At 37.2% G+C, this 26,640-nt stretch overlaps 1 protein-coding gene across 8 annotated transcripts in view; it reads left to right on the forward strand.

Annotated features, from left to right (window-relative positions):
- ZFHX4 (zinc finger homeobox 4) overlaps window positions 1-26,640 on the forward strand; it is a 151,388-nt gene that overhangs the window by 26,294 nt on the left and 98,454 nt on the right. For 7 of the 8 annotated variants that reach the window (XM_090137732.1, XM_090137739.1, XM_090137738.1 and 4 more), the window contains exon 3: window positions 853-1,355. In XM_090137732.1, the coding sequence (XP_089993858.1) occupies window positions 853-1,355 (503 nt within the window). The remainder of the gene's footprint in view (window positions 1-852; window positions 1,356-26,640) is intronic. The other variant, XM_090137740.1, reaches the window with a different exon arrangement.

The following is a 26,640-nucleotide window of genomic DNA, read 5'->3' on the forward strand; positions in this document are numbered from 1 at the left end:
GAGTCCCATTTTCCTCCCTTCCAATGCTGTGGGCAGGAGCCACAGGTAGACAATGAAATTAACTGATTATGTAACAAAGTGTTATCAAATTAACAAAATCTAAAAGATAAAGGCAGCTCTGTTTTCTTCAGTTTTTAATTATCTGAATAGGTCAACGTTTTGGGGCAGGAATGCAATCTTTTCTTTCTAACAGTGCTCTTTTATAGTTAGCAAATTGTGTGTATTCCAAGTATAAAAGGAAGGCAAATTGGAATCAAATGCTCATGTGTGAGCAATGTACTGTAAATCTGTAAACTAACCTTACAGATTTGTATGAAGAAAACTTCATTTAGTTCTATTGTTTCATGTTCAGTGTACCTAAATTGTCCTACTTCTGTTTTCAGGACATCTTTTAAAATTAAGAATCCTTAGATCTCACACCAAAAGTTGCTAAATTGGAGTGGATACACATACCCTAATTACTATATTGTTGATATATGAATATTGAGCTACCTGCAGTGTCATTTAAAGGATATAACAAAACTACAATTAGTGCTGTGTAAGTTAATCTAGGCTTTTAAGTTACATAAGCATTGCTGTTTTGTTATTTTATTGATCAACTTTCATGCCTTTGAAAATACAAATTCCAGAATGACATCATGCCCAGTAGGAGTAATTAAAGCTATCTGATGAGGGAATTTAGAAGTTGAAAGGGATGATTGTAATTGATCCTGATTCAATCCTATTACAGCTTTTTATAGTTTAAGCTCTAGAGAAAGCAAACTCCTTGTCAAGGCTTTATTTTACAGATTCCTTTGTGTGTGCTATGCTTGCTGGTCTCTACTTTCCCTTTTAATTTTTTTTTTCCTGTAGTAAATAATGAGCTGCCGCCTGAAATCCGGCTTGCCAGTGGTCAGCTAATGGGTGATGACCTGTCCCTCCTTACTGCAGGAGAGCTGTCACCTTATATCAGTGACCCAGCGCTGAAGCTATTCCAGTGTGCTGTTTGCAACAAATTCACCTCTGACAGCCTGGAGGCCCTAAGTGTGCATGTGAGCAGTGAGCGCTTGCTCCCTGAAGAGGAGTGGAGGGCTGTAATTGGAGACATCTACCAGTGCAAGCTCTGTAACTACAACACTCAGCTCAAAGCGAACTTCCAGCTCCACTGCAAGACTGACAAACATATGCAGAAATATCAACTGGTGGCTCACATTAAAGAAGGGGGCAAAACTAATGAGTGGAGGCTGAAGTGTATTGCCATTGGCAACCCAGTTCACCTAAAATGTAATGCCTGTGACTACTACACCAACAGCGTGGATAAATTGCGCTTACATACTACCAATCACAGGCATGAAGCAGCCCTGAAACTGTACAAGGTAAGACAGTGACAGCAATTTAATTTGGCACCAAGTAGACTAGGAATTAACTGTTTCAGTGCTAATTGAACAAGACTGTGATTAATCAGCAGAATAAATGTTTGCGGAACATGAGTATAATCATAATAAAAAAAAAGCCTATGCAGGCTGGTGGAGAGTGTGCTAGCAGGGAATTGCATAGATTCATCTGAGGGCCCATTCAGCTTTCAGTTTGCCAACAAAGGGAAAGTAAGTTTATTTTTAAAAATCCTCTCATAATACATAACTAGAGGGGTTTTACGTGTCTGATAATCTTTTCAAACTTTGTCCGTTACATTCTGCTGGGAGGCTTGACAGAGATTATGGAAAATGATGAATTTTCCATACTGTGCATGTGGAAGGAGATCACTTTCTGGCTTATATATCTGCTTGCAAACATAGTCTGTGACAGCCAAGATATTTTACATTGGTATTTTCAGTAAGGACATGCAATATGCCACATTATTACCAAGGATATTCAAAAATAAGCTCTGCCATCCTTTTGTCCAGCCTTCTTTTCTAGGACAGTAATGATTTTTCACAAACATGAAAGGGTGTGGTGTAGATAAATATGTTAGTAGAATGGCAACTATATTTTTATCTTTACTGGAAAAAACTATGTGGATATAATGAATATGTGGGAGTGATGAATACCATTTATTACACAACTTGTCATGACTTTTTCCAAACCCTAATTATGGGGTAACTTATTTTCTGCAGTGTGTTTACTGGATTGGCTTGATTGTCTTGGTTCATGTACAAAATATAACACATTCATTTCCAAGATGAATAACTTTGTAACTTATTAAAAACTTCTTTTGTCTAGGGGATAAAAAAAATTCAGGAAATATTGCAAACCATTAGTCACTGTAACAAGCTCTAAATATGATTAGAAAATCCATTTTGCAAGTGTTATCTATTGATTTATACTAGAAATCTGTGATAACTAAACTATAAGGAGTCATCTGCTGATTACAGCAGCTATGCTGGTTTTCTAATCATGTTGAAAATGTGTACATGTGGAGCAAATACAGAAAAGCCTCAGCAGATCTGTAGTTTAAGCAAAAAAATAACATTTTTCTGGTGTTCAGCCATGTTCAAATGGTTGTTCTGAGTTAACACAGAGTGCATAGGCAGTAATCAGATTTTTAATTTTATAACCTGATAGCTGTAATCTTGGTGGATCTTCCATGACAAAAATGGCAGCAATGCAAGATTAGGTCTATTGTATTCTCCCATTGTGTTGGTTGCTCTGCTAATTCAGTCACATATTTCATGTAAATTGCATTTTTTCCTTAAATCCCTTGGTCCTTAAAGTCCAGTTTTGAAAAGTGCTACAATAGCTGAAGTCTGTCTACCTCAGCAGCAAAACTGCCTTCAGATGTTGCTCTTTGTCATTTGTGAAGTGGCTCTTTGCACACTTCAGTTATGCTAATTGTGGAGCCACACTGTAAATCAGGATTTTTAAATGACCTGGATTAAACATAGGTCTCCATCTCTTTTTTGGAGTGTTAATATGGAATATTTCAATGATCTGTTGCATAATGCTACCCTTTAGAGAGATGCAGCTGCAAACAATGTCACAAGTGGGAGTTGAGGAGGGAAGAAGTGGACTTTTCACAGGCAGCTTCAATGCCACAATGCCAAAGCTTCAGGGGACCACTGAAAATAAGATTTTTTTTTTTTTTTTAAATATAAAAAGTAAATTAAGTGATAGGCATAGCTATAGAGTTTCAGGATACAAACCAGCTACTTCACTCTACTTCACTCATTCACCCTAGAAAAATATTGGTCATATATATTTAGCTTTATTATATGAAACATTTGATTTAGAATAGAAGGGAGCAAGTCTCAACTTTTAGCCCTCGTGAGTTATAATGTCCTGATGTGATGCTGCTTTTCTTTCCATATTCTGGTTTGTTACAATCAATAGTGCCTGTGTGGTACAGCTATCCTATGACAATCAGATGACTACCACCTTAATCTTTTAAGTTCCATCTCTGAGTCAGTTAAGATGAAAGAATCATAGAATCATAGAATAGCTTGGGTTGGAAAGGACCCCAAGGATCATTAATTTCCAACCCTCTGCCACAGGCAGGGCCACCAACCTCCAGATCGGGTACTAGACCAGACTGCCCAGAAAGACATCTCAGAGGAGAAGAAATGCATAAGATCTTAGACACTACCTGAACTTAATGTCCAGCAGAAGTACAATCTGAACTGTAAAGTGGTAATCATAAGGTTGCTTGTCTCCTGATACATTTATTTTTTATGATCTTTCCCTAAGACTGATAGTGAGAATCTCAACTTTTTAATGTTTTGGTCTCCTATGACTCCCTCAGAAATTTGTACCCTGCTAGGCTTTAGACCTCTCAGAAAGCAGACAGCACATGCACATGCAAATGCTATTCTCATATAATCTCAATTTAAGACAAGTTTGAATCGATCAACTTGTTGGTGTTTTAGAATTATTGTTCTAGAATTGAGGTTGGTAGTATTAGATTGTGTTGCAAAATATCAAAATATTCTAGATTTGTGTGCTTTATAACAGAATGCAAAGCTTCTGTATGTCACCTATACAACTTTAGTTGTAACTGTGGACGTACTTTCAGTCCTTAAGGTGGAAATAAATTAGATTTTGAAAGTCTGTTATCTACTAAAAGATTTGATAGTTTTTTTAAGGTCTTGGTGAAGCAGTTGACACCAAGTCAACTTTTTTTTTCTTATACATCAGATAAACTTTTAGAGCACCTAAGGAAAAAAAAGCCATTAATTTGTATGAATAATAGATATATGCCTTGGGAGCAATATTGAATATTCATGAATTGTGTTTATATTTGAGCAGCTCTTCTAACTCTTTTAAAATTAAAGTGCTGTGAATGTGGTTTGGCAATAAAGACTTTAATACTAAAACCATCTGAAAGCACAGAAAAAGAATCTGTGACTTTGTTCCTTTGCTTTGTCAGGCACCTCTGTTTTTTTCTTTAGTCATTTATATTTATTTAAATGTTATTGTTTTGTGAATTTTCTTTTTATAAGTGTTGCCATAACAGCTTGATTTCTCTTCCTGTGCTTAACTACTGATAGAATAAAAGGATGTCTTTTCATGACTATTGCTTTTAAAGCTATCATGAACATCAGAGCTTCCCTTCTGAAGCAGTATAATTTTAGGCAGTATCAAAATGTCACTTTTAAAGTTAGACTCTAAATGTTGTAAAGTAAAACTTTCAGCTGCTTTCTGAGTTATCTTAAAAAGGAATGTCTCCTTGCAGAAAGTGCAGCTGATTATGTGACTGCTAGGAACAAGAACAAAGATGGCCTTACCCTAGGTGAACTCAGCTCAGGCTAGAAGATGTTCCTAAGGACTTGAAAATGTGATGCTTGATATTAGCAAATTAAACCACAGAAGAGTGGGGAGTCCTTCACAGTATCCATCAAGATGTATTCGGTAGCTCCACAAGTAAACGCAGAAAGCCTCTATAGCAACAGAGTGCATTTCCATTCTGCAGGAGGAAGTGTTGGACTTCTGCAGATTTGGGAAGCGGAGGTAGGAAAGCGATCTCTCTGGATATAAACTACATAGCACTGAAATTGCTCTTAAGGAAGCCATTTTGTAGCTTAGTCAAATAGCTTTTGGTTCAGGGAACCACATATATCATGTCTGGTGCTCATAAAATAGTTTCCAAATACTTCCAATAAATAAATAGTAAAAAGAGTTTGAATATGACAGAGTAGTTTTTTTTTGCAAGTAAACTGTACTGGCTGTTAAGAAGTTTTAGTTAGCCAAGTAACAGAATAAAGGGATCAATTTCTAATAAAAAACCAGATATTTGAAATCAGTGTATCAAAATATCATTAAAATAACTGAAAATTGCTTTAACAGACATTAATTTTATTTGAGGTTTATTCTTCAGTTTATGTTATACATGCAGCTATTTTGGAGCTCAGGGCAAGTGACAAGCAGCAGTTAGCAGGCAAATACTCAGCTGTGTGAAAACTCCATCGGCTTTTCCTTTATTGACAAAATATTGATCCATAACACTATTAATGCTATGATTGTCAGTTCAATTTGGATAGATCACTTTACCTCTCCTTTCTCAAACGGCAAAGATATTACCCAAAAGGAGTGACCTGATTTGAGTTTAAGAAGGTTAAAGGTTAAAGGTTAGCTCAAAAGCATCATCTGCCTAGCTGCTTAACTTTAAACTGATCAATTTAATGAAAATCTGTTTTGCAGATGGAGTTTTAATGTCTTTGGCAGGATTTAGGCAGCTTTAACATTAGACGTATGCTAGTAAAAATTATTTCTTTATTTGACCAGAACAACACCTTTTCTTTTATGTTTTAAGGTAAAAGGCATGTGGGATATGGTATTTTGGCAAAAGACCCAGAAGCAGAAAGTGTTGATGATCTTTCCATATGGGCTCAAAAACAGAATACCTTTATGTCTATTGCTAACGATGACTGAAGAAACAAACAAAGCTGCATTCATTTTTTACCATAATGTTTTACTTTGAAACCACAAAAAAGAATTTCAGGCTAAACTGTCCTTGAAAAAGGTTTGTCTTCTTTGCCTAGGGTGGAATGCAACGGTATTCACATTTTTAACCTGGCAGACCGAGCTGATTGTCTCTTTTAAATCTTATATTTGTAGATCAGTAGTGTTCTTTTTTTCTGCTTGCAAACCAAGTAGTAATTGTGTTACTTAACTGCAGATACCATAAATAATAAGGCAAATTAGTCAATCCAAATGGTAAATTTTATCTGATGGAGGTTATCCGAATAAACAAAGCATTAGATCCTCAGGAGTGTAAAGCAGAGCTTTGTGTTTATGTCTTCTGAGAATCTGGCCCTCACAATTTTTGCCAAGATAATTAAGTTTCAGCACAAGCATGTCTTTCTATTTTCAGATCTATGCAATTCAATAGGAATTTCTTGGGCTGCTAATGCAATACTATTATATGTTAGCTTTGTAATTAGCTAGGACTCTATCCCTTTGCTGAAATGCATTGTAATATTACACACACAAGCATAGCTTGCATGTAGCAGTCATAAAAGTGGTGCCCTTTGTTTCATACTGACCTTCCAACTTATTTAAAAAAAGTTTACAATGAGCCTTTGTTTTGTCCACAAATGATCATAAACAGCTTTCTAAAGAGCCCAATAAAATGAGATAATCACAAATGTATAACATCACATATTGAAAGGGTGGAAGAACAAACGGGGCTTTTACTATATTTTATAGGATGGATTTATAGCCTGTCCTTGGGTCACTTAGGGCCAAGAATTTTCACGGTCAGCTGGTTGGTCTTGCTAGCGAGCATCCTCTGCAGGAAATACAAATACCATGCAGCACCTGCTCTTAAGTCAGAGTTATATGCTCCTGTTTTAAAGCAAAGTGTCCACTGCTCTTCTGATTCAAAGTCAAAAGCTTAATTAGACTACCTTTTTATCCGTATGCGTCATCAGTGGAGCAGAATAGTCTGCCTGGATTTCGCAATGCTGTTTGCATATTTGGGTTTTAAATCAGCTGAGGATGTTGAATGCTTTGCTCATCTTTGGTACACGCAGAAGGCACAAGTGGGATTTAGTCCATAGGTAACTTTTAGTGTGACAGTTCCCCAAGGAACACTGCTTGGTTTTTCTCATTATTCTTGTTCTGGATGAAAGCATCGTTGTTAGGAATTAACAACAGATGGGAGTGTAAAGTATATGCACGTGGGGGTGAATGGACTAACAGCCCCAGTCACTTCGTTTGCTTTACTCTGTTTGGCATGAAATGTTGATACTTGATCAGCCCAGAATTTCCAGTCACATTCTTTTCATTTCAGTTGTCCTGTACCAACTTTGTAATTTAAAATCAAATATCCTAGGTATGTGCCAGTCCAATTATTTAACTGTCATTGTCCCAGTATGATGGTAAAAGAGGTCAGGAGATTGTGCAGCATTGATTTGCATAAAAATCATTGTGCAAAGGAAATTGGAATATGTCTGCACATCTGAGGAGGCAAAGCATATTTTGCTTAATCTTATTCTTGTTTGTTTAGGTGGGGAAAGCTGTTTTCAGTGGTAAACAAAAGTTATTCTGCTTTGTTGCTAAACATAAACCTCACAATAGGAGATATTTCAATTTTTACACTACTTGAAGATTTATGCTCATTAAAGAATTTAAATGTTTTATGAAATTTAATTTCTACTGCATGTTTTAGTTACTGTAGTTCAGATTATGCTGTTATGCTTGCAACAAAGACAAACGAAGGTTGAAAGTATACTGTGTAGTCAGCTGATGTGTATACTGACTGTACATGCTTATACACTATTGTCAAGTAGATTTATTTCCCAAAAATGCAGATTGGTGAGTAGCAGAACAGTAATTTCAAACCTATTCTTTTTATTTTGAATTTAAAACATAATATTAGAGAAGTATTTTTCATGTTATATTTTATGCATTTTTATTTGATATTCAGATGTTGTCTGGCTCTCAGATGGTCCTACGTACCTTGCAAAAAATAATATGTATTGCATTTTGGCTTATGGTACACTGCTAATGTAGAAAAATATTCTCAAATGATGGTTTAGAGAATTGTCATTGAAATGTTGTCCAGTATCCCAACCAGAGTGTTGTCCTGGATGAGGATGTAGCCACCCTTTGAAAGGAGACTGAACTAGTCTGTTTGGACATGACTTTCAGTGCACAGACTTCCCAGGGGAGCATGAGTTTATAGTTTTGCTTGCAGAGCAGGAAGAGTGAGCAAAGAGGAGAGTAAAAACAGCATAGAGGATCAGCCTCATTTATTCAGTATGCTCAACACACAAAATGGCTGTATAACAGCTGTTTCTGTGCCTGGAGTTCTTTCATTCTGACATTAAGAGAAATATGTAATTATTTCTGACTGAGATTCAAGGTAGAATTGCAATGTATAGTGTATGTGAGAGTATTACGTCAATTTGTGTGCATGTGTATATGTGCATAAATTGACTGCATCTGTGAATTTAGCAGCCACCCAGCCTTGCAACATAGATTTTCTTGTTCCCCTTAGGAGATTTCATCTGATACTGCGCCACACTTTACAGGTGTCTTCTCTAAAATTTGTAATCTCAGTCTAGCAGACTCTCCCAGGTGGGATTTTTCTCCATCATCTCTTACACATAATTAAGAATGAACATGGAACAAAAGACTGAAGCATGACAGTAAAGTTGTATTTCTGACATGTGTATGTGTACTTCAGCTTTACCACTGTTTTTGATAAGTGACCAGGGAGAAATTTCCCATTTGTCTATGTATTTTTTGGTCCATCCAGACAAAATGCAAGAAGCAGGAATCTTAGGAGGGTGATCTATTGTTAGGGTTGATGGGAGACCTCATATTTGCAGAACTGAGCTTTGAGTGATTTGATACACAGCTCTTGAGACTGCATTGTCTCTATATGTGTCTATCTCACTGGATAGACAAATTAATTTTCTACATTTGTTTTTTTCCTTCAGGGGTTCAACTATCCAGTGATTCTCCGGTCAGATATTGTAAGGGGAGATAATAAAAATGTTGATGTGAAATGTTGAGTAATACTGATGCTGTTGAGTTTAGCAAGGACTCAGCACAACGCGAGAGATGTATTTTATTGGGTAAAATATTTTGTATTTTGCTACTGAACACACATGAAAATGTGTGTGTAAAATACAGTACAAGAGGAAATATATATTAATTTCATTAAGTGTGTGTAGGATTTTTATGTAAAAAAACAAAAACAAAAACACAACAAAAAAAAACCCCAAAAGATAAAACCAAACCAAACCAAAACAAACAAACAAAAAAAACATAAAAAACAAGGTAACTGGTAATGCCTGTTTTTTTTTTTTTTTGTTTTTTTTTATACTGACGGTCTGTCATTTAGGCTGGTTGCAGGTAGTGCAAAATGACAATGGTCATAAGGAAGGTGAAGCTTTGGTGCAGGGCCTTTGCTTTGTGGACAGCTATGAAGGAGGATGTCACAGAAATGACCCCACTGGTCTGCAGAGGATGGTGCCAGCCCTGCAGTTTGGCAGCAGACAGAAACACAAAGTACTGTGCACAGTAGCCTCAGGGGAAACTGTATGTGCTACTCTCCCTGTGGGAGGGAAGGCATTAAGATAATCTTTAGCTTTTAAAGACAGGGGGCATTGAAGGAAACAAAAATTGAGCAAAGGTTGTCCTTGAATGATGAAGTGTGCAGATTCCCCTGCCTGGGGCATCCTACTGCAGTAGCACTGACAATAACAAAAAAACCTGTTTTTATCATGTATGAAGACCGTGAACAATACTCTTGCTTCTTGATATACATGATTAGGAAACTACATGTTTCTAACAGGAATCATAAATGATTAAAAAAATAAATGGACATTTGAATACATCTAGTATCTAGCTACTAGTTTATTGCTGGATTATGTGCAAATAACCTGGGATATAGGGATAGTATTCAGAAGTCTGCCCAGATAAGAGTCTTTATTTATAAATTCTCTTCTGCATTGTAAGTTGTCCCAAAGAACAAAAGCACTCCACTTTTTTGTCCTTGCCCTGGAAAGAATAATAGTAGGGCCACACTACCCATAGAATCAAGCACAGAATCTTCTATTCAGAGATAGTTTGTGCTCCAGTTTTTCTGATAGAAAAAAAAATACCCTTATTCAGAGAGGGTTCAATACCAATTCTGTTGTGATGACACTGTTTAAAACAAATGTTTATAGTGGACATTTTCCTAACCAGAACTTCAACAGGCACTTCCAGTGGTCTATATCATTCTAAAATGGTTTTGTGTTAATATAATGTTTCCACTGATACCCTAAACTTGTGATTTGGCCCATGGGCATCTTTGACTGAGGGAGGAAGTGGGAGAAGTTTCTTGTCTCCAATTTTTTTTAATAGGTATTTTTCAAGAGAAATCTTGAAAAGTTGCAACTATCTCAAGGATCAGGTATGAATGATGCTATCGAGCATTCCTTACACAAAATTATGGATCTAAATGGCAAAAGAGAAGGAAGTGCACTTCTTATTCAGTTAATGGTGTTCCTGTTTTCTGTGGAATCTAGACAAAAACTTGCATTCTGGGAAATCAGCTGAGGTAAAAATACTAAAGTTTTCCAATTAAACAGACAATTTGTGAATGGCCAGAATTTGATACTTTTACAACCGGAACAGACCAGAAAAAAAAAAAGTCAAAGGATTTTCTTGCTTTTTGTGTCTGCTAGGGATGAAGCCATGGAAAAAAGCTTGCTTTACTACTGAAATGAGACAGCTTTTAGTAGCTAGATGTTACTATTTTGGAAACGCCCTTCGGCATTTGCAGATATGTATGCAGCTAATGAATGAGTGGAAATTAGGAAGACTGAAGCTGGTGGAAAAAACAAACTGCCAAATTTCAAGTGTTTCTGAAAATCTAGCGTCCTTATTTGTCCAGGAACCGATGTGACTCATAATCCTAATAATCATAACCTAGGAGGAAGTCAGCACCCTGCTGCTATATATCAGAGCAGGATCTGATGAAGTCAGCTCTAAGATGATTAAAACACAGTCTACAAAAATAGTTTAAGGGTAATTTTACCAATTACCATTTACTAAGTTTGTGACCTAGAACCATTGGACTGATTCAAAGGCACTACTGCATTGGCCCCTAGAATTAATACTGGTGCAGATGCATCTCAGAAACAGGTCTTGTACCTAAGCTGTGGATATCCCTTGTCAGTTTTTTGCTTGCTTAGTTTCATAAGTCATGATGAATCGGATCTGCTGTCAGTGTGCTCTGTCTCCCTGCTCCTAATCCACTGGTGTGTCTTGCAGTGTGTCAGGCTTCATAACTATCTTCACAATACTTGAGTTTATGTGGCTTATATACTCAAGAGATGAAAATCTTCAGAAACAATCATTAGAACTCCCGGAGAGTATTTTTGAGAAAGAGTAAATGCCTTTTGCATAAGGCATTTTGGGGTATACAAATGACAGGAGCTATGGTGTTGGAGTCCTATCTATGTGATATTTTTCATGATTAAGGAAGAGGACTGAGCTGATAATGAGTTAGAGTACTCTCATATCTCATGTTACAGAATTCAAACCCAATTCCCTCTGCTTCTGAGTTCTGCAGGTATAAGGGCACTGGGCCTCCTGTGTTCGTGGAACCAAACAAATGTCTCCTTACTTTTAACAGTTTCTTATCCTAATAGCTTTGGAAGATAAGCTCAGTACTAGCACTACTATGAAAAACAGAATGGCCTTGGGGAAAAAAGAATTGTCTCTAACCAAGCAGAGGTGAGAGAGAGATTAGCCCCAGTACGTTTGGCATTCTTAATGGACCTTATAGATATGTAACTATGCATACCACTTAATTTGTTCATATATATATATATATGAATAAATATGTCTTTCTCTCTATATTTATCTCTATATGTGCTTGATTGAGTGTCTGTTACTGGGAGGAATAAGTTAGAGGTGGAATCTGAAGTTTTCATGCTCATGAGAACTTTTAAGAGCCAGATATTACCCAAAGCTAGTGTTAGGGTGGAAGTCACAGTTGTTGGAGACTGGGTTTCTTGCACACTGGGTGCAGTGGGAGAAGCAAAAAGGCAGGTGTGTGTGCTTATAAAAGTGTACACTTCCCAAGAGCATAAACAGAATTTAAAACTATGTGTGTTCATATATACAACAGGCTGCCACTGTTACCTCCTATAGTACTGTATGACTATCCATATATATTAGTATGTTAGTGCTGTAGTAACCGTTAGATTTTGATTTCTGTTTTATTTTTCCCTCTCCCACTTACTCATAATAAAACAAATTCTTCTAGAGCTGAAATTTTCAGGATTTGATCTAACTTCAAAGAATATTTCTTTCTTCTTTGGAGTTGTTTCTGAGTCACTACATCATGATTTATCTTACCTACTTGTCCTAATGAAAAATACTCCACTGCAAATAAAGTTAGTCAAGTACATCTCTTTCAGTAGCTGTCCATAACATAAGAGAATGTTATTTTAGAAGAAACAACACATTAATAGGCCAACTATGTAATCATTGTGCTATCACAGCAAATTATGCCATTAGTCCACCTTATCTAATCTCTATGCTCCAGACTAACAACAATTGCTCCTCAGAATAGAGAGAAAGAAAAAAAAAAAAAAAAGCTCTTGGTGAGCAAATATGGAACAATGATGCTCATAAAGGAAGAAAATTCTTTTCTTCTTGTATGTATTCTCTTCTTAAAGAACAATGGATTAACACTGTACAAATTCAAATATATATATTTTTTCTTTCAAAAAATGTTTTTTGAATAGTCTTACATGTACATATACATCAATTCAGTTTTTTAATTCAAACTTTGAGTAATCAATCAGCACGGAGGAATTTCACAGGTTAATTTAATTGGCATATAAATGTAATCTTCCACATTTAGCTTGTTTATTCATCTAGTAACAGAAAAGAAAGATGATGTGTTCTTTCTTGTTTTAGGATCTTTCTATATAGTCTTTATTTCTTCATAAATAATCTTTATAAATATTTTATGATCTTTCTATCATATCTTTCTTTTGCTTTCACTATTCATGCACCATACAATTTCAGTCTATTCAGTGTTGCTTTTAGTAGACGTTTTTTCCACATTTCTGCTAACCCCAACACTGATCTCTGAACTCCTTCTGCCCCTGCTCATTTTTTCTAGAGATATTCGGATATTTCAGAACTGAACACACTGTTCTCAGTGGAGCTGTATGATTTTATTGTCCCATGCCTGGTGCATCCAAAAATATAATCTGCTTTACACAAATACTATTGCATTCTGTTCTGGAACTAAGTTGGTTTCATTGTGTGTCTCTTCCCATGCCTCTTTTCATACTGATCCCCATGTCCTAGAGTGGTTAAACTTAATTTAGACTCCAATAATATGATTCATTGGTTTCAATTGTTTCTTATAATGTATATATTTTTGGTTTAGTTTGTCAGTACTAAATTTCACCTGCCTGCTTAGATAGCTTTAAACCTCTTCGGTGTTTCTGATGGTTCTTTGGACAGTCTTGACTGGCATGAATTCTTTTACACCATCTCCTAGTGTGACAGACCACTCCTAGTGATGGTAGAAGACCCAGAGGCAATCTTAGTGTTTTGAATGGCTTGCTATTGCTTGTAACTTGGTTTCTGTCTGTCAGTTTCCAATCCATGACTCTTTTTTGCTTCTGTGGTAGTTGCCTAGATTAAGTGGTTAGGCTAACTCCTGCTTAGTTAGTGGGGAGAGGGAAAACTCCAGCTCTGAATTAGACTGTGGAAGAACTAATTCCCCCCACTATTAAGAGAGTGAGGGAAAAATGCATTCAGCTTACTCCCTTGTCACACTGCCTGCCTCTTCAGACAGCTGCCTCTTGTTGCTTTCCCGCATCTATTGCTACACAGAATGAATTGAGGGTGAAAATATCAGCAGACAGTTAACTATTTGTTGAGCCTGAAGAACAGAAATAGCTAATTAACCATCTGTCTGCAGGTTTTTTTGCCCCAGATATTCCTTTGCAGGTGCAAAACAGAAGGTGTTTCTGAATGCAGACTACAAGGCTGAAACATAACTCAAAGGGACTCTGTAGTGTGCTCTTTTTATACAGTTAGTGCTAACTTTAATGTATTATTGATTGTTATTTAGTTACACCATGAAATACAGATGGAATGTCTGTTGTGGTTGAACTCATACTGTAGGTGCTGTGTTGACTTTTGGATTTCTGTGGACTTTGTGCTGCTTGACATTAAAACCTTTCACATTAGGATTTAGAAAAAAGCAAAAATATAGTAACTATGTATCCTGTATGTAGTGTGAAGTAATGTGAAACTAATGCCAAATGCCCTCCCTGCCAACTAAATAATACTAAAATAAAATACTAATTTCAGAGCAAGCCAGGAAGTTCAGAATTCCCCGTGTGAGTACATACAAACACTGGCTTAGAGTAGTCACCACCTGAATTTTAATTAGCCGTGCTACCTGCCAGTGCTAAAGGAAGTGCTAAAAGGGAAGGGATTAGAGCTCTGAGTTTCAGAGCAGCCAAGCGCTCCTGTTGTTCACCTGTGTTCACCACCCGGGTCCTGGCTGAGCATCAGGCAGTGATCAACTCTTCTGGTCTTGCACAGCCCTCTGGGCTGAATGCATCAGCTACTTTGAAATATAAAAAAGAGTGACATCAGAGATCAATTACTGCTGAAGTGTCACCACAGAGACCTGTGATTCTGCTAATTAATTAAAGCAAAAATACATGTTGATATGCATTTTCCTTGGCTGTAGCTCACTGAATATCTTTTCACAAAATGAGGTTTGAAGTGCTTCTAGATTCTTCCTCCTTTAAAGATAATAATAATAATGTACATAACTGTTGTTTTTTTCTTTTTTTTTGTTTCCTATGAATCCATAAAATTAAACATGAATGGCTCTCATTCCTTCCAAGAGTTTGCATCTTAGAATAGTTTGCTTTTGTTTGAAACACTTCTTCAGAAGGGTATTAGTCATTGGAGAAAACTTGAAACACGGAAGTGTACAACAAAGGTACAGGCGCAGGCCGATACTCTCTAACTTTGGCTTCGCTCCCTCTCTTCTATGAATGGAGTGAAAGCAACTGGATATTTGCTGTAAGTTCCCTATGGAGGGGGAGGGAAGGGTTGCTCCACTGTTGTTGGGGCTCACTGGCTGGCAGTGAGAGCCCTGTCCTTCCCTGGACACTGTGCAAGGGGTATGTTAGGAGAAGGGTCAGGAGGAGCAGCAGCTAGACTACACATCATTGTGTCTGTGGTGAGAAGGAAATCTCCCCTGTCATGGAGGGATCCCAGGCAGGGCTGGCTCTAGGGGATGCTGGGGACAGCAGGAAACTTTTTGTCTGGTACAAAAAGGCAGAAGCTGCTGAAACAAGGTGTGAGCTTTTACTACAGTCCTGCAGTTTGATCCCTGGCTCAGGTAAGTTTCAATTCTTCTCTGTTTACCTTCCAGGCGGCTGGGCTGGGCTGTGTCAGAGGGTTCTGAACTGCCACTGCTGTATCCAAGCACTGACTGTTCCTTTTAGTTGCTAAAACAGCAGTTTCTCACTCAGCCCCCTTCTCCAAACTTGCATGAAGTACTTTTAATCTAACATTTTTGCTTTGGTGAGAATTTACCACATAAATAAAATATTCGGTTGCAAATGACATAAGCAGAGTCCACAAAATAATTCCTTTAGTGCAAAAGAACTCATGTTGTTAAAGTCTGAACAATTTAAAAGATACAGGGTTTTACTGTTTGTATGACTTATTATCCTCTGTAGGGTTTGTTTGAGGCTTTAATTTGTTTGTTTGTTTCTTTTTTATTAAAATGGTGATGAAAGAGATGGGAATTATGTGGGCTAATCCATCTTTGTTGTAGCATTAGTGATCTCGTTAGTGTTACTCCAAGGATAAAACTGGCCCAGGAGTTTTCCAAAATGACTGTGTTTCCTAACTCTGTCAACTGCCTGGGACATGGCTCTCCTGTGGTTTGACTGCTGTGGTTTGTCACTACTGTGAGGAATTATTCAGTTCAAAATGTTCTGTTATTTGGGTAATTTCTTGCTGAAATTGATGGTTACTGTTTCTGTTTTTTTTTCCCCTAAGTTTATTTCTAGGGTTTTTCCATTTGTTTCTTGTGCTCTAGAGAAAAGGGTAGTTACAAAGGGAGAGCCAGAGAGACTACTCCACAGAGAGGGTGTGAGAGAGATGAGAGGATTTGAATTTTGAAGTGTTTTTCTTTCACTGAAACAGCTCCCCTGCTTGATACCGAGTGTGCTGTTAGAACTAAATCCACTTCCTAAATATCTTGTACAGATCAGAACTAGTTACTGGGTAGCGATAATCATGACATACTTTGTGAGTGTACATATTAGGTCACCTCGCCTGTAGCCGGTTTTTCCTCCTAAATTATTCCCCACTTGTGAGCATTTTTCAAGCAGCTACTATTTAAAACCAGAAAGCCTCCACCCTGAAAGGCCCCAACCTGTCAGAAACATTTCCTCTCTTGCCTCAAGCTTGGAATTTCACTCCAAAGCTCCGACTCCCTCAGGACTTTGTTGAGTGTCATCCTTGCCTGCTGGTTTGCTGTCTGTAGCCTCAGTCATGTACACATGCTGCCAGTGCTCACCACCTCCCCACATTCTTCCTGCTCTACCAGCATCACTACGTGTCTGTTTTCACTGTGTCATCTGTGTCTGGATCGGTGTAATTCCTGCTGTACTTAGCTCAATTTCATTTTTGCCAAGCCTAAAACTCCTTTATATTTCTGTTCTTTTCTGCCAATAGGCTTTCCAACTTTCTCTTGTGGATACATGTGAGTGTTTGTGTACATTATCACAGATGAATTTCTAATTATTTGGGATGAGTGGGATAAAGCTTTTATTGTGTGAAGTTTGAGTTGGCTGTGTTGCTTTTAAGTAAGAAAGACAGAAGGTATGCTGACCATCCCACAGGGAACTATCATGTATTTTGAACCTTCTGCATATTTTCATTAGGAAAAATATGTTAGAAAGTTCTTTAACTGTATCAATACTCATTTTTTTCATAAGGCTATATGTGCCAATCTGAGCTGCACTAATACTAAGGGGAAAAAAACTGTTGTGATTTTGTGACTAATACATATTAGAAACCTCTTACATTTTTCCTATAATAGTTTTTCCATAAGTAATAGTGTTTCAGTATGAATGCCTGACATCTCAAGGCCTATCAGAGTTGAAAAAGAGTGCTAGTGTTCTGCTGGAAAGCTGGAAACTTCCCACTTTCAATGCTATAAAGCTCCTTTTTCAGGCTCACAGATCACAAGATTAACACGTCATTGTAGAAGGCCCATCCTGGGTGTTGGCCCAGTGTAATTTGAATGGAAATTTTTCCGTTTGAAAGGAAGCGAGGAAAAATAACTTTGTTTGTAGCAAAACCAAGCTAATAACAACTTATTTAAGCTTTCTGGGCTAGGAGTGTTAATATTAACCAAGGAAATGGTTTTAGGTCTGGTTTCAAGCACGGAGATTACACTGACATCATCTTCGAGGAGAGATTTGATACTTCCCTGAAGACCATTTCCATCTACCTTTTGCATAGCTGGTATAGGAGAGCACCTTGAAGTGCCAGGGCATTATTTGTAAAAAACTCTGGACCCTTGCTGGGTTCACAGTGTCCAACCAAAATCTATGTGGTATCAGTATGTGGCATGCCAGCAAAATACAGCATGTAACATCTCCAGACCATAGTCTTTCATTCTGTTCTAGACATAACAAGTGAGGCAAATAGAAGGAATTATCTGTCCGTATAAAGGTATCAGGCCAGAAGTTTGATATTCTGAAACAAGGTAGTATCGTTTAGAAAGTGTTAAGGTCTGGCACATCTTAAGTCAAAAGTGAATTTTTCATTGATTTTGGTGGCACTAAAATTTCACACGTGACACAGTTAAGTCTATTTTGTATAATATTTTTTGTATATTCATTTGTGTATTATATATATCATATGTGTATACAAATATTTCTGTTATATTTTATCCAATTATATAAACCAATTTTGTTTAAACAAACTAATATACAGATATCCCGAATGAATTAACTAAAAAGTCTGTATTGTGGTAAAATAATCAGGAAATGTAGTGGAGGCACCTTTAGCACAATTGTAATATTGAGATTTGTTCCATTTACCACGTACCTTCCTTTACTGTAAAACCATGGCTTTTTTTTTTTTTCCTATTTTTATCAGTTTTCAGCTACAAATGTTTTGCATTATAAAACCATGTAAAGCAGACTAAAAATTGGTAAGTCTAAGAACAGATAAGCTAAAGACTTAAGTTCTTTGGGCTAACTTCTTTTACCAGCTTTCATGGATACAGAGAGAGACTGTATCTGAAACCCCTCATCAGAACAAAATGAACATTTTAGCATTCTCGGACATAATATCAGGCTAATGTGCTCCCTGAATGACATCCATTGCATACTGTATAATTGCCAGCCTGCTTCTCCGAGTGTCTTGAAGATTACATTGTTTTAATGTCCCAATATTAATAACCAGATGTGATCTTCTTCCTGCTCAGGGGTCAAGCGAGCTGGCCAGGTCAGGCTGTTTGTCTGTGTGCACGGACTGTGAAGTCTATTCAGAATGACAGGTATGGGGGGGTAGGTGGATAGGGTGTTAACCTCAAGACCACCAAAAGGGACTTCTCCCTGCTGGGAACAAAGACCAGTAGGAGCTTCAGCCTTTTTCAGTACTCCTGGGATTTTAACCAAGTGAACAAAAGATGATGCACAGATAAAGAAATACTCTTCACAACTGATACATAATTTAAGATGTTCAGTTACAAATAACTGGATATGTGTTTGTGATTTCATTTAAGTGCAGTCCAATTATCTGCAATCAGTTAATATTTCTGTATGCACAGTTTCTGCATGATGCTTTATATGCTGAGAGGCTGCTCAATTGCTGGTGTTCGAATACACACTAGCCTTGAAAATAGCCCTAGCACTTAAAGAAATAACATTAAAACAGCAGCAGTTTCTATGAGGTGTTTTGTGTCCACTAGTTTATGTTTGCCAATCTATGTGGAGAACTTTTTTATAGCAGATAATACGATATACTTTTATTAAACATATAATTATAAAACCATTTATTCATCTCTGTTTTTGTTAGGTAAAAAAAAAATCAAAAGAAGAAGCTATTTGTTTCCTAATTGATTTTGTACGTTAGTTGTTCATTGAATAGATAAGTAGTGCCTGTGATATTTGATTACAGAGCAAGGCACCCATTTAACCTTCCGTTCTTTCCTGGCCAGGATTTCAAATACAATACAACGTACCTCCCTTAGGCTCAGTAGGATTAGACTGCTAGCAGTAATCCCTGATGCTATGAAATAGACCTGATAGAACTTCAACTCACTTGTTTAGGATTATGCTCATGAATTTCAGCTCATCTAGTTGCATTAACCCTTTGGGAGCTCGTGTGGGTTATGCTTTTGTAAATAACAGTATACTGTAGTAAACAATGGCAGATGACTATCAAAACCTGTAACTGAGTTTTGAAGAGTTCACTTTTACTTGGTGATCAAAATTCACATTGAAAAAAAAAAAAAGATACTGTAGCACAAATCCTCATAATTTGTTTTAATTCTAATGTTCAGAAACCATTTGCAGGTTCAATAGTAGCTTGAAGTGGTTCTATCCCTTTTTTTTTTTTTTTTTTTTGCATTGATTTTGAAAAATATTTTAATGAATTTTAGTTCTCAAGGTTGCACTGCAAAAGCAGACAAATCTACTAGCTATAAAGCATTGGCATAGAATCTCCCAGTACAGTGGCCTGAATGTAAGCATGGTCCTAGGATAATGAAAAGGGGTACTGGTACCTGATCCATTACTTCCTTACTTTTCTGTTGAAAGCAATGATCCTGATAAAGGTAGTAATGACTGATTTCTGATGACTTACGTCTGAATCCAAAAACACTGAGAGTATCAGGCCATTTCTGATGGACTGCTAGACAGCTGGCAGGCAAAAGGATTGTAATCACTGCAGATTTGAGCCACCCTTTTGAATTGTTGACTTCTATTTAAATGCTGATTTTTAATCTGGCCAAATCACTATTGGGAATAAACCTGTATCAGCAAGAAGAAGGAACAGATCTTTTCTGTCTTTCATTTTCAGGATCCTAAAACCCACCAATGAAATAAATATTGTTTCGTATTACCAGTCCATTCAGCCTTTAGTGGAAGGAATCATTAAATATGCGTGCGCTCAGCTTATTGCATTAATTATTGAAATGCATACATATATATATGTTTTACAATATTCAAGAAAATTTCACATGAAAAAATGGAGGGTTTGACTTGAAAACTCATCTACTTTCACTTTCTTGGCAGCAGACAGAGTTGGATTAGGTCTGACTGAATTTGCACATTAAGGCATCAATTGTTGAAACTACTTTCCCCTCAATATACCTGCATGTGGAACTGCTGTATTAGAAGGCAAGATGACAGGAAGATAAGTGCTACTAGTTGCACTTGACACAGGAACACCGGGGCATTCCTTTACCCCTTTCTTTACTAGGAAATGGCAAGCCTTTTATTGTAGATGTGTTGGATACTCTGATACATTTGATGACAAAATGGTGTTGATGAATAGCTGAAGGCCATGAGAGCAATAAATGAAGTTATTCTTGAGTGATTACATTCTTTTTTTGCAGGGAGAACTCAGGAGTGGAGGCAGTTTGGGGTGACTGTTCATCAGCCTGGTGGGTGCACTCATGTGCTCCCAGGTGGAGTATTACTGAGTTCTAGTCTGTCACTCTTCTTGATCAACATATGCCTGAGGCCATTAGTGAAAAATCAGCCGTGCTTGAGGCTGGGGTATCTCCAACATGCAGATGATTTCCATCTGTACAACTGTTTAATCAGATCTGGATGGTGAAATCAGTTGTTTAACTGAGTTTGTTGCAAGGCTTTGGGTTTGGATATACTAGCCGTGTTGCAAACTGAGTTCATGCTGGTAGGATTCAACACTTAGTGGAAATGGCAAGGGTATCATTCTGTAGCTATCCTACAGTCCATAAACCCTGCTGGCTTCTGTGTTTGGCTACTAAATTAACACTAAGAGTAATAAGCATGCCTTTATCATTTATATCTGGCAGAGTGGTAATGGAATAGATGTTGCTTCTCTTTCATAGAGTCACAGAATGGCTTGGGTTGGAAGGGACCTCACAGATCATCAAGTTTCAACACCAAATCAGCCTCTCTCAATTTCTTTTTTTATAGAAATATCTTCCAAAAATCATTCTTGGTCCTGCTGCTGCATCTCAACCTACAGTCATTTTCAATATTTAATATATTTAAACTTTTGTGCTCCATTGCTTAGTTTTGGTTTGACACATGGTATATTTCTGTTCCTGATTGATTGTGAATGTCCCATTAAAAATTGGCTCTTTCATGAGCACTCAGTTTACACATTCAGAATGTGCTTTCCTCAGAAATTCTGCAGTATGCATTTACACATAGCTGTTTCTGAAACAATTCCTTGCTTAGGTCAGCAAATTTATTTCGGAGAAATTCATGGAAAACAAACAGCTAAGAGATGGGACATAGAAGGAACTAATCCAAAAATTCAAAATTGGAAAATTCAATGCTTTTCAATTCTCCTTCTGGGGCTTTCATTCTAAGCACAGAATTTGGTGACCTTCACTTTGCTATCTTCGGATGTGATGAGAAATGAGAGGTACACCTCCACACTTCTGGGAGGCTTCATCCGTTAGAAATAAAGCTATCTGTCCATTAGTTGGTGTTTCTGACAGTGAGCATTTTGCAGCTAGCATCCCTGATCTACCCCATCTCACACAACTTGCTTGTTGTTACAGTTTGATTTTCAACCTGTAAGTGAGTGGGACCTAGATTCTCTCTGAAAACATTTCACTTCATACATGTAATTCAGATCAGCTGGTAGAGCACTGGGCTTAGTCTCAAAGGTACTGGAAGGTTGTATTTTTGGAGAGCACTCTGCAAATACAGAATCTGCTTTCTCACTTTCTTGATCAAAATTTGAAATTTTTGATCAGTCTAGCATACCACAAAACTCACTCGTCTCTCAGATTCCTGCAGGGTAAAGGGTGCGAAGGGTCAGCAATAATAAATTTTGATGGCTTGGATATCAGTGCTATTTATTAACGTGCTATCCCTTGGCAAAGCAAAAAAAAAAAAAAAAGAAAAAAAAAGTGGCTTTTGTGTGTGCATGTGTGTGGGAAGAGAATCTTATTAAGTCTAAATAAATAGACTGTAGGAACCATGGTAATACTTTACACTTCTGTGAAGTCTTTATTCTGGGGTTTTCAAAATGTTTTAACAATGTTAATGGAATTCACTGCTCCTACATTCTGTGTTAGCCTAAGTGCATATAGGGCCATCTTCATGTACATATACTGGCGGACTGAAGGAAGCTCCTGGTTAACTGTGTGCAGCAGCATTGCACTGCAAGTATTTTTATGGCAGGTGAAAAAAAAAAAAAAACAACCCTGTATTCAAGCGAAACTGCGTAGGGAATTGCCTGTAGGTAGGCAAAACATAATTACAAGTTGAAATTTGGCCAAGACATTTGTCTTAACACTCTTCCTCGTTTGAAAAAATGCACCACGTACTTAATAACTTTATTAAGTACAAGCAGTTATGAAATCTGTTCTTTGTTTCACCCAAAAGAAAACATTTCCTAATAGGACGGTGCTGTTAAACACCGAACTAAGGCACTGACTCATAACTAATTTAGACAGAGAGCTCCATCAATGAATTACCAAAACTCTTTTTTGTAGTGCTGGTGTTTTCCTTGGAGATCTCCCCTCCAAGTACTGCCCCTGCTTTAGCCTGTGAGATCTGAAGGGATCACAGCACAAGGTGGTATGGCTTAGGGCTGTATATAAAATGATGAAGGAGAGAGTGAAACTCAGCCATGTGTTCTCTTTACTCAACATTGTGCTGGAGAGTACGGTGGTGTTCAGTGAAACTCGGAGCTACTCCTTTTTCTGCAGTAAATAATCAGCCTGTGAAATTCCCTGCTGTGGTGGTGGGGGGTTATCCGGATAAACAGTTTATCAGGATTTTTAAGAAGGATAAGGGGATGAACATTAATGATGTTTCTGATTATGCAGGCTAAAACAAAAAGATACAAGAGCGTTTGGTTCTTTATTATTATGATTAAACTTAGGATATAAACAGACTCTCTTCCAGGGTCAGGCAAGGATCTCTTGTCACACTGCACAAACATTTTGGTTCTCCAAAGGCTTTTCTGTGAATCTGATATTAGCTACTTGCATAGCCAGCGTGTTGGAAGAGCTGCGCCAAGACTATGATTCATAGTGCTTCTCCTGTGTTTCAATCTCTCTGTCTCTCAGAGAGAACTCAGAGCTTCAAATACAAATATGACGCCTTTCTAATGGCAATTTAAAGTCTTGTTAAGGCAAGATACTGCTCCAGCAGTAAGTGACCAAATCTGCATGTCTGAGTTATTTATGTTTTTCTTTGTCAAATTATTACTCACCATGGGTGAGGAGTGACTGCATCATAATTACTGTTTTATTTATTTAATTTGAAAGTACAAACAATAGACAGAAAGGATCGTTTGTCAACTCATTAATTTGCTTCTGCTCAAAAACAGAGACAAGTTTCCCTTCAGATGAGCATTTGCAGTCCTGTGGACTTGCATTTTCATATTTGATAGCGATTCACCAGCACTGTGCCACAGACAATTTGAAATCCTAGGTGCAGCATGTAAAGGTAGAGACTGTGAATATGTTTTTTAAAATTTTGATGGCCACTGGAAACATTTCATAGATTACTGTAAGAGCAGTTATGGCACAGTATTTCTGAACATTTTTAGGAAGCACAACAACTTAGCTCCACTTCTTGAAAGAGGATGGAGCATCTACTGCCCATCTTCTGTGAAATCTCCTTTCTGTAGTCCACATGGGACCATATGAGGTATAGCTTGACTCAGGTTATTATTTTTCATTGCAATTTTGTTGGCATCACAATAGCATGTTAGCTTTCTGTGGCAACAGTTATTAAGTGCTTGGTGCACAATGCTCCAAGCAAGGTTTAGGAAGACAAACTCCAGTGCTGTGAACATTATTATCAGAATAAACAATTCAGACCTCCCAAGGCTGTGTCCAGATGACTTTATGGGTCTTGCCATGGCTGCTGTCCATCACTGGCCAGTGTGTGGAACAAGGTTTAGAAGGGAGTGGGAAAAATAGAGAGAGGTATGTCAGTCACAGACATTTGACCTGATACAGGGCTGAGAGATGGCAGGCACCTGGATTCTGCATTTGGGAAACGCTACTGTTTTTTCCTACTGCAGACTGAGTCTGGGAAAGCAGAAGATTTGAACCGTAATAGAGGGATCAATCTTCTTTAAGTGCAAGTATGTTGCTGAGCATTTTTTTTTTTTTTCGCATTTTCCCTTTCCTTGTAAATTATATGCAAAAAACAATGTACTGAAGAAACTGCAGAATTTAGGATATTAATGGGCCTTGAAGATGGTCTGTAAGAAGGAAAACTATTGCTTAACCCAAAAGAACAGGAAAGCTTCTCCCAGTAGAAGGGAAGAAATTATGTTGATGATTTGAGTAAAGAATTCAAAGAGAAAATCATGATATAATTTTGCCTAGTAGCTGGGCTGTAATGTTAAGCGCTACAGAGCAAAAAAAATGTTGTTCCCAAGAAAACTGCAGACACAGAAAGGTAAATTAGTAGGGAAGCCAGGTAAAGGGTTTCAAATAAAGGCTCCTTCAAATACAGTCCCAATAGCAAGAGCAACAGGACTACTGCAAAGTTAAGATGAGAATGGAACAGTTATAGTCATGCTGTTCAGTGACTAAACTAGCATTTAACAGATTTCATATCTTTCTCACATATTTCTTCAAAGAATTGCTGGCATTGTAAGCTAATTGTATTAACAGTATAATATAAGCTGTACTGTAATGTACGTTTTTAACATATCCTTGCATAGAAATCAGGTCTTCCTTTGTTATTTCTAGTCTTAGCCAGAGGTGTGTAGAAGGGGGAGGGGAATAAGGATTATTTTTAATCCTCGAGTCAGACATGGTTATGTGAGTGGACATCGGCATGCAAACCAACTAAATCTATTATTCTGAAGCAATGTACAGTAGCTCCTAAGAATGGACAAGGAAAAATAACACTGACCTAAAACAGGGATGATTTGAAGCCATCTTTCCTTATCCAGCTTTATGGAGTTCTAATGGTGAATGTTGATGTGTCTTCGCATTGTCTTGCATAGATGGCTCATTAAATAATATAATTAGAAGCTAGATGTCCATTCTCTTAGTTACTTATTTTTGTATTAAGAGTCATCACAATAACTTAAAATAAAAATAAACATCAAAATAACATTAAAAATGTAATGTAAATAAAGCATTTATATCACATCACAAAAGTTCAGATCCAAAGGTCCTCAAAACAAACATGAGTTTTTTTATTCTCTTTTTCACAGTTGTCCTTTGAATCAAGGATTCAAACCTGAAATAACACAGTGGCATTTGCAGTCAGTCTCAGAAAGAAATGAAAGATTCTCTGGATACTGACACAGTCTTAGCTCTTTTTGTTGTAGCAGCGGTACTTTTAGGTTTAGCTTGAAGGATTTTTGTAGTTCAGACAAAGAGGAAGCTTTTGTCTCTAGGGCTCACACTTTAGCCTCTTCAACAGAAAGGGTTCAATTTCAGAAATATTTTTAAGCTTTTTAATAATAAGTGATGAGCCAGGCTTTTAGAAAATATGGCTGCTGTAGCCAGTAGGTAGTAATATAAGGAAATAACAAATCTCTCCTCATCCACTTCTTTTGTATCATACACCAGTACTAAATGGAATTTCATTTTAAGTGCATGTTCAGGTCAGATTCGCCTTACCCATAGTGGCTGTGGTGAGAGTCAATCTTCCAGCTGTTACCCAATATCATGGACCCCAAAAACTCAGCAGGAAAAGCTCAGCTAACATGAGAAATATGCTAATAAGAGACTGATTTCCCTTTCCCTTTCTCTTTCCCTTTCCTTTTCCCTCCCCTCTTATTTTTTTTTTAAAGCAGATGCCAGATGACATATCCAAATGATCACTTAAAAAATGCTTGGCCGAAGTTTATTCACAGATGTCATTACTACAAGTCCTCATGTGTGCCCCTTTGAAATAAGTGGCCACTTATTAGAGCCTAGGGAGAGAATATTTACTTGAGAAAAATTATTAATAATGCACATCAAGACCTGTTTCTATTAGTTTTGGTCCATGAATACTTTCTACGCTAATTTTAGGGCTTAGGGATATTTAGTCATACAAACTCTCCAGCATGAAGCAGGCGTGTACCATATTATTATTATTATTAGTTGTAGTAGTAGTAAACACCAGTCTTAAATGTTTTGAATATATTTATAAAACATACTTCTCATCTTCATAAAATTGAAAGCATCTGCTAGGGATTTTCAGTTAAAATGTTGTGGGCATGCAAGTCTGGTGTAGGTCTATCTGCCATTTTGAATGACAATTAAGCTGACAGTGCACCCTGTACCAGTGAGACTGGAAAACAAACAAAACAGGCAGATGGTTCATTTAGTTTAGTAATTGTAATTTGTTGTTCATTAAAACTAATTCCCACACAGACATTCTCTATGCAGATGGAGTATATGGACAATTTTATTTCACCAACCTGTTCTAATAGTTATTTTTGTTAGTGTAATTTGCACTGACATTTGATAGGCAGTTGATTAGAGCAGTAGGATTTTGT

Source organism: Phasianus colchicus, chromosome 3 (genome assembly GCF_987193195.1).
Source record: "Phasianus colchicus chromosome 3, bPhaCol1.hap1.1, whole genome shotgun sequence".
Lineage (NCBI taxonomy): Eukaryota > Metazoa > Chordata > Aves > Galliformes > Phasianidae > Phasianus > Phasianus colchicus.